Source organism: Solanum verrucosum, unplaced genomic scaffold (assembly GCF_900185275.1).
Source record: "Solanum verrucosum unplaced genomic scaffold, falcon-dt-bn FXZP01000154.1, whole genome shotgun sequence".
In the NCBI taxonomy this organism is placed as follows: Eukaryota; Viridiplantae; Streptophyta; class Magnoliopsida; order Solanales; family Solanaceae; genus Solanum; species Solanum verrucosum.
Genome location: NW_026020217.1, coordinates 372,051 through 381,283, shown reverse-complemented (window position 1 = coordinate 381,283; position 9,233 = coordinate 372,051). Strand labels below are relative to the sequence as shown.

General features: G+C 29.1%; 2 protein-coding genes across 2 annotated transcripts; one reads left to right on the top strand and one right to left on the bottom strand.

Annotated features, from left to right (window-relative positions):
• Positions 1-1,388: 1,388 nt before the first annotated feature.
• Positions 1,389-3,069, top strand: LOC125830770 (probable galacturonosyltransferase-like 9). Its single transcript, XM_049509942.1, has one exon. It carries the CDS (start codon positions 1,649-1,651, stop codon positions 2,810-2,812), a length of 1,164 nt encoding a protein of 387 aa, XP_049365899.1. The 5' UTR covers positions 1,389-1,648; the 3' UTR covers positions 2,813-3,069.
• Positions 3,070-7,354: 4,285 nt separating this feature from the next.
• Positions 7,355-8,787, bottom strand: LOC125830778 (germin-like protein subfamily 1 member 1). Its single transcript, XM_049509947.1, has 2 exons — positions 8,523-8,787; positions 7,355-7,752 (listed from the first exon to the last, which is right to left on the bottom strand). Exons 1-2 carry the CDS (start codon positions 8,785-8,787, stop codon positions 7,355-7,357), a joined length of 663 nt encoding a protein of 220 aa, XP_049365904.1.
• Positions 8,788-9,233: the final 446 nt, after the last annotated feature.

Below are 9,233 nucleotides of genomic sequence, written 5' to 3'. Positions count from 1 at the left end.
AGATTTTAATTTTGATTGTTTTAAATGATCAGTCCGTAAATTAGTTAAGTTTCTATCTTTCACTAATTAGCATGTACTACAATGTTGGTATTGATTTTATTTTTGTTTATGACAAATTCATATATTATCTTTATAACTTCGTATATAAAAAATAATTAAAAGAGTGAATTTCAAAATAAAAATACATGACTTTTATCTAAAATATTTATGATATTTATTAAGATTTAACTTTAGGTTAATGATTGTATTGAGCAACTCATGTTCCTTCTATTTGATTTGATACGAAGTTTGAATTTTTTTTAAATATAATTTTAAATTAAATATATGTTAAATATATCAAAATATTATTTAATTTTATAGTATTAAACATGTGACGTAAAAACCCTAAATTAAGAATTACCAAAAAAGAAAACTCTTTTTAAAAAAATAAATAAAAAAACTAAAAATAAGTAAATATAATAAACAACTTTAAATGATGAGAATACTTACCAACTACTAAAACCCTTTACTTTTTTTCATTAACTCATAATCTTTACATATTAGTATTAGGTAATTTCCCGTTAAGATCCCTTTTACATTAACACCTTATTTTAGACGGTTAACATACATTTTAGACGGTTAACATACCGTTTCATGAAGTATTATATTTTATTATTTTGATGACTGTAATATATAAATAAATTATATTATTTTCGATCATCACATAAAATTATACAACAATAATTTAAAAGATAAATTTATATAAAAAATTATTAGAGTAGTGATAAATTTATTGTAAAAGATTGAGCAAATAATGAAATATAATAGATATTAAATACTAACAAATTGAAAAAAAGAAAAGAAGAAGATAATAACCGATCACCCTAAATTAATTGCCATGTAAAAAAGATTTTCATTATTACATAATGATAAATCTAACAATAAATTCAACAATTCAGCATAATATTGAACAACAATCAAAATAAAACATTAATAATCATTCAAAACAAGTTGTAAGGCATAAATATCGTTTGATACACGAAATAAAGTGAAATATCACCTAATTATATTTAAGATTAATTTATATTATGTTTGACTAATGATATACAGTTAATCGTAGGATAAATTTATATTAATATAATTTAATCCCAATCTTAATAACGGAGATCACATTTTTTCATTCCATCTCTCAAGTGAGGAAAATCAATAATCCCGATATAATTTAGTCCGCAATTGATTCAATAGAATCACACGCACACTTTAACCGCGAGTGTAAATAAAAGCATCGAGTATGCAGGTTCTATATTATATAAAACCAAATCCCATGCCTTCTATAAATAATTAAATTTTGTCAATTAAAAAATCCCACAACTTTTTATTTTTTTGTCCGTTTTCTATCTATATATTTAAGGTAATTAATTAATTATTACTGATTCTTTAAGTAATAATTAGTGAGTTCTGGTCTAATTATCCCATTGTTGAACTAATCTGGATGTTCAAAATTTGTATATATTTGGTAATTAATTGACCTTTCCTCTTCCAGAACTCTCCTTCTCCTTCTCCTTCTTCTTCTCCTTCTTGTATTCCTTCCTTCACTGTAATGGAAGCTCAATAACTTTCATTATATAGTGTAGAGAAGTATTTTCTCAAGAAAAACCCTAAGACCCAGATGAAAATGGGTTGTTTGGGGTTTGATTTTTCTAATTTTCAATCGATTACAGCATTTTGTTTGTTGTTGATGCTTGGGTTTTCGTTTTCACCAATTGGGTGTCTAGGGATTCGTAGTTTTCCTGAGGAGAGACGATTTACAGAGGCGCCGGAGTATAGAAACGGCGTTCAATGTCCGGTGACGGCGGAAACTCAAAATATGGTTCATGTAGCGATGACGCTTGATTCAGAATATCTCAGAGGATCTATGGCGGCTATACACTCAGTTCTCCGTCATTCATCTTGCCCTGAACATATCTTCTTCCATTTCATCGCTGCTGAGTTTGACCCGTCTAGTCCACGGGTTTTAACCCAGCTAGTCCGATCTATCTTCCCTTCACTCAACTTCAAAGTCTATATATTCAGAGAAGATACAGTTCTAAATCTCATTTCATCTTCGATCCGTCACGCACTTGAAAACCCATTAAACTACGCCCGGAATTACCTCGGTGATATGCTTGACCCGTCGGTAACCCGGGTCATTTACCTCGATTCCGATATCATCCTCGTCGATGATATCGAAAAGCTATGGAAAACCCCTCTTTCCGGTTCCCGAATCATCGGAGCACCGGAATACTGCCATGCAAATTTCACGAAATACTTCACCGATTCTTTCTGGTCCGACCCGGATTTACCCCGGGTATTCGGGTCACGAAACCCGTGTTACTTCAACACTGGTGTGATGGTAATGGATTTGCAGAAATGGAGAGAAGGTGATTACCGGAAAAAGATAGAGAAATGGATGGAGTTACAGAGACAAAGAAGAATTTACGAACTGGGTTCATTGCCGCCGTTTCTGCTTGTTTTTGGTGGGCTCGTCGAGCCCATTAATCACCGGTGGAATCAACATGGGCTCGGCGGTGACAATGTAATGGGGTCGTGTAGATCATTACATCCAGGCCCAGTAAGCTTGTTACATTGGTCTGGTAAAGGAAAACCATGGGCCAGGCTTGATGAAAAAAGGCCTTGTCCTTTGGATTATCTTTGGGAGCCTTATGATTTGTATAAGCCCAAGCCCAAATCAAGGCCCAATTATCAAAGGAGTAAAATGAGACTTTATCAACATCATAATTTGGATTATTCTAGTAGTAATATACTTTTTGGTTACTCCAATTATTTCATTTGATTTTATTTTTTTTGACAAGGTTGATTTAAGTGATTCTTTGATAGCCTTGTACATGATTAGTTGGAAAAAGGAAAAGGAAAAGAGAGAGTGATAGTGAAAAATTAATGTGATTTGTTTAGAGACAAAAGTTGATTACACGAAATTTTATTACTAGTTCCATGGACTTGGAACAATTTTTGAGATAGTTTTAGTTTGTTGTATTTTATGTATTCACTATGTGTTTGATATTCATGTTGAGTTGGACTAAATTTGAATTCGCTTGTGAAAGTCTCGAAGAAAAAAGAAATTTTACATATCATTCTATTGCAATCATGGTCTAGTGTATATTTTGATTTTCCATTTGCATACTCCATAGATAATAGAGATAGGTTAATAATATAGCTAGACCATTGACATGGATTATGCTGTGGTGGTGAGACTGTTTCATTCTTGATCAAAATTTTGCGAGTCTTGAGTACGAAACAATTAATGCGTGATTCAGATATAATTGAAGCTCCAATGTTGAAACTAAAAAAAAAATAGCTAGACCAAACTTATTAATATTTGAAATATGTTCTACTAGTTATTGGACTATTGACTTATTAATAATTAGCATAATCTTAGCATCTCTATATTTCAGCCAAACCAAGAGTATTTGTTGAGTTGAATTACGCGTATCTCTACTAATTCATGGTGTACATTTGCTTTTTAATGCTTCTTTCGTGGCTATTTACTTGTCATTTTAGATTTACGGTCTTTTAAGAAATAATAATTAATATAAATATTTGATTACAATATTCACATTAATTAATATATTACCTTATGTCTTGAAAAATGATTTGAGAAATAAGCAATTATTGTTGAAAGTAAAATACGAAAAATAATTATTTTTTCTTAATATGTTAAAAGTGACAAGTAAAAGTAATCCAAACTACCAAAAAATAAGGAAAATTTACTAAGTTGGTCATTTTGTTCAGTTTTACTTGTCTACTTTAGACTTTACGTTCCTTAAAAAATGATTGATATGCTTGTGTATTTTACCATAACGTCCATATTAATTTATGTGAATATCACGTCTTGGTAAATAATTTGGAGAACAATTAGTTGACATTAAGGTTAAAACATGAAAATAATTTATTTTTTCAATACGTTAAAAGTGATAATAAAAATAACAAAATTATTTTTAAAATTGTAGACAAGTAAAAGTGAACGGAGAAAATACTTCGTTGGATTCCAATCTTCCACGACTCATCTAAACTTTATTGGTGTTGTATTTTATGTTACTTTATCTTAAAAAAAGGTATATTAACAACAAAAACTTATTTAGCTTTTGGTTCTCTTGATTAGGTAATGTTAATAATTGTGGTAGTTGTTTATGTTTCTTCTTTTGTGAAGTCTAGAAATAACTAAATAATGTGATTAGGAACTTTATTTTTTAATTCATTATAGAAGAGAATGATTGATTAAGACTAATTAGGGATGTTGACAATGATTTATAACGGCAAAAGGAAAATAATTAAGTGTTAAAAAAGGGAGGGGTCCAACTCATAAGAAGAAACTTTAGTTGTTACTTGGCATCAAAGTTGTTTTCAATCAATTTTTCTCATTTGGAGGTTCCTTACAATAGAGATATGCTTGAGATATATACCATTTTGATTCCAATCTACGGTTCGAGATTCTAATTCTTTAAATAATTGAATTTCAAATTAATACGTAGTAACTTGTATATAGTGAATAATTTTTTATTAATAATATAATCAAAATTATTAGATTCTGTTGAAATCATAATTGAAGAGCTATCATCGTTCTTGATTGCAATCACGCAAATATTTATAAATTAGGTTTTTTTTTTGTATTCTCATTGAAATACGTGGACATACTCCTTATTTCTGAGACATTCATTCAAAGTTCAAATACAACATATCGTTTTTGTTCTCTCTCATGACGAATAACATAGTGATTAACATACTTTTAGTAAAAACATTGAATAGTAAAAGATCCAACATGTAGAACAAGACAATTATTATAAATTTCTGAATTCTTGCCTTATTTTGTACCCTTTTATTTCTTCTTAAATTTTGTGTTGAGATAGACAACCAAAACATAAATTGGATCAAGGGGGTACTTGCCTTGCTCAACTTGTTCTTCTAACTTAATTTGTATGCATATGATTTGTGGGGCTCCAAAAATTATAATGTGAATATCAAAGTGTAGCACATGGAAATTAGCTGGAGGTTTTTTTTTTTTTTTTGGCCTTTTGATGACCATTGACTTCAAACATTGATGTACAATATATTTGTTTTGGTTTCTATAATGGACAACCAAAAATAAAAAGAAATCGTGCCAAAGATGATGTCCTAATTAGTGTGAATGTTTACTTAGTAGCCACCCATTTGTATACACACAATATGACCAATTCATTAGTTTGATTGGTTTTATAAATATTTCCTTGCCCTATAAGTATTTAATTGGTGTGTTTACGTAAGTTATTAGGAAAGTATCACTATTTTTCTATTGAAAGTTTCACTAAAAAATAAGCCATTTCCATTGATAATTTGATTGAATCAATCAGAAAAGAAAAAGATATTAGCATCTTCATACAGAAAAATTAGAAAGCTTTTCAGTATTTTAATGAGAATTTAATATTCACCATGTGTTTTTTTTACTGAGTTGATTTGATGGAAAATGGATAAGAAAATCATATTTATAACATAATTTTTTCGTTGATTCATGGTGAAAAAAAAATCTTTATTTTAAAAAATGAGAGTATATGTAATACAACATGATGCAAAAGAAACGTGTCGTGTATATTTTTTCTTTTTTTTTTTCAATTTATGCCAAATTTATTTTGTTGTGAGTTTGATATAATAAGGTTAATGGTGTATTTAGTTTGACGAAAAATATTATTTTGAAAACGTTTGTCACTTTTTGATGTTTTGGATACCTTCGCTAAAAGGCAAAAATGATTTCCTCAAAATTGTCTTTTCCTTCACAATTTACTCAATTTGTTAATTTCATATCAATATTCCAACCAATATATAGATATTATTATGAAATGTTTTGATATTCAGATATTTTATCAAAATATTACACAATTTGCAAAAATTTTGAACAATGTTTAGTAAATATTATTTTTGTTTCAATTTATATGACAATGTTTGATAGAGTTTAAGGAAAAAGTTAAGTATTTTAAAAAAAATAATTGTGATCTAAACCAAAGTATAGCCATTTGTATGATTATAAATTATCTCATTATAGATAAAATGAGAAATCTCAAATTAATTATTTTTATATAATAAAGTGTAATAAAAAAAATATCACATAATTTGCGACCAATAAAATATCTTTTAAAAAAAATTCTTACATCCACTAATTATCAAATATATTTCAGAAAATTCTTTATTTTGTAAGAAATATTTTCTAAAAAAGTTTCTACACTACTAAACATACAAAGTCTAATTTCTCTTGGATAAACGATAAGTGTTTTTAAAAATATATATTACTAAGTGTATTCTAATAATTATGTATAGATTTTTTTTCTTCCAACTTGTTCATGTGTATGAATTCAAGAGTCCATTATCTTAGTAACATGATTTTGTAATTTCAAAAACATAGATTTACGATAGTCATGTTCATTGTGCTTTAAAGTCTGACAATAAAAAAATTATTAGAAACATCGATTCTATAAATAGACTTTACAATATATGAATTTAAATTTATTCAAATTTCAATATGACTATCGAATATCAATCGATAAATAAAAAGAATTGATACCCTCATGTGAAAGCTTAGAGACTTGGGTAATTGCGTATTATTTACTTTATTTAATTGTCAATTAAATAAATTCTCAAGTTGACGTCTCTTCACATGCTTTGTATAATTTCAACAAAAATTAAATTAAATTATTGAGCATATAATATATTTGCAGGTATCAGATTCGAATAATATAATTGGCATTTATAATGCAATTTGCACTTTAAAAATTATACTCTGATTGTTGGAATGTGAGGTGACCAATAAATTTATAGTGTGGATTTGTCTGTCCTCTGGCTATGTTCTGATTTAATGCTTGTATATAAAAGGCAAGTACAATGCGAATTATTTCGTGTTCACGTAAGATTCGAAAAAAGTCATACTTCAAAGGTTATGATACAAACAGTTTATCTAAATGTCAATATAATAGATTTTATGGCTTAAACTTGTAGTCGATACATTACATAGATACAATTTTGTTATTGTTCGACATAAGACATATAAACATGCCCTTTAATTTAGGCTTTAACTGAATTATTATAAAACTAAATAAGTCGACACACATACGAATTAAATCTCACATAATTTACAATTTGACGAAGGCAGGCCAATTTGTTTAATAAAATTAGTACAACACACATGTGACAGTTGGCACGTCATTATACACCCAAACCTACAACCTTTTTTTTTCTACAAATTAATTGAAATAACCCTAAGCAAACTTTAATTTACTCCAATAATAAATAAAATTATTGAAAGAAAAAATAACCATATATATATACTCAACAATAACCATATCAAAAAACATAATCATCCTTCAAGGCTTGTCCTGATTCTCGTACCATCCTGATCGTTGATCTGAAATAACTTTTTAGATACTTCATCTGGCATAGTTGGGCATGTCGCGAACGCGGCCGGGGAAGCCATTTGGACACCAGGGTTCTGGCTACTCAGCCCAAACAAGGCCAATGCTTGCACCTTAGAGTCAGTATTATAAAGAAAATGGATCATACCTTTTGGAAAAACAAAAGAATCTCCTGGTCTTAATTTTTGGGTAAATAAGTGATTTGATGTGTTAATAAATCCAACTAAAAGTGAACCCTTTAGTAAAATAGCCACTTCTGAGGCTCGAGGGTGGGAATGAGGGGACACAAGGCTATTGGGACCAATGTCTATTCTTGCCATAGTGAGTCCTTGAGTGTTCATACCTGTAAGGACGACAAAATTAGTTCATGAATATATGATCTGGCGTTCAATCTGCTTAAAATTAACCCTGAATATATGACTTGTCCGATTCATTTAAGAACTTGTTCATGTATTTATTTATCCCATTTTGATTCGTCGAATTCAGTCTATCTAAAAGTTGGACTGATATATAACTCAAATTGATCCATGATCAACCTTATCAAAATATTTGAGATGATTACGGGCATGAACCATTCGACTATTTAGCTTACAAAATATGCACGTGTATAAATTATGTATACTTATACTAAATATACATAAAATATACATGTAATATACATGTATGTAATATACATGCATATACATAACACATCCACAACTTCTTATTTTTTTGTTAGATATATTCTAACCTTTCTATAAGAACATTTCATTATAGTGGTCAAGTCTCTTTTGGAATCTATTTTCATGTTATATTATATTATACGTTTCATATAACAATATTTCACTACAACAATAAAAAAAACCTAACCAGGCAAACGACATTAATGTTGTTACAGAAAGGTCCGACTGTAAATAAAACCATAAAAAGGGAAATACTGGATTATTAAACAAATTATATAAAAACAAAAAAAAAAGAAATTAAATCTTGAAAAGAGTTGTATGGATTTTGTTGTGACCTATTGTTTAACCCATTTTGACCCAACTTATTTCAGTCCAGGTAACTTTTTGATCAACACATATATTAACTCAGTTCATTTTGACCTCAACCCACCCATTTAACACCCCTACGTACCTGGCAAATTGAAAATTGTAGTAAGTGTCGCATTGAAACCAAATACTATGCCAATTTTACCAGCCTTGGACAATGCTGATGTTGCAAAATGGGAAACATCTACATTTTGTGGATTGATACATGGCACACCATTATAAAAACTTTCTCTAGTACCTTTTTTGGTATCAGCCACACAATAATCTTGGAGTGGATCCGGGTCGGATCCAACCAAGCCCAATAAAACAACAAGTACACTCATACTAAATACTATAGTGCTAGTCTCCATTTTGATTAATTTGAACATCATTATACTAATTAATGACACATATATATTAGTTTTTGTTAGGTAAGAAAATGTTTAATTGACATGTTACTTGGATTAGAGATTGAGTAGCTTAAGAGCATTTAGAGGAGGAAAAAACAAGGCAAAGATGGTGATAATGACCAAAATTAGAAAGTTGAGGGACCACAAATGTAAAGTGCAAGGTTTATATATAGTATAGGTTGGGTGACTTTTCATAACTTGATTGGTCTTTTACACTTTGTTGGGAGGGTTATTACCTATTGTTTCATAATGTTTCGTATCGTACTATATTGTGTTGTATTGTGTCGTATTATATTGTTTTAATGAATACAACACTTAGATAGACTGTATCGTTCTTCGTTGTTACAGATTGCCACACATTCATAATTTGAATGATAAACCTATAAGAAAACTAGGGTACGAGGTAA

What these genes read in the sequence shown, in the direction of transcription:
- LOC125830770 (XM_049509942.1), top strand. Translation starts at nt 1,649, where the DNA reads ATGAAAATGGGTTGTTTGGGGTTTGATTTTTCTAATTTTCAATCGATT.
- LOC125830778 (XM_049509947.1), bottom strand. Translation starts at nt 8,787, where the DNA reads ATGGAGACTAGCACTATAGTATTTAGTATGAGTGTACTTGTTGTTTTA. An exon ending in TACAATTTTCAATTTGCCAG is followed by an intron (nt 7,753 to 8,522) that starts GTACGTAGGGGT and finishes TCGTCCTTACAG; the next exon opens with GTATGAACACTCAAGGACTC.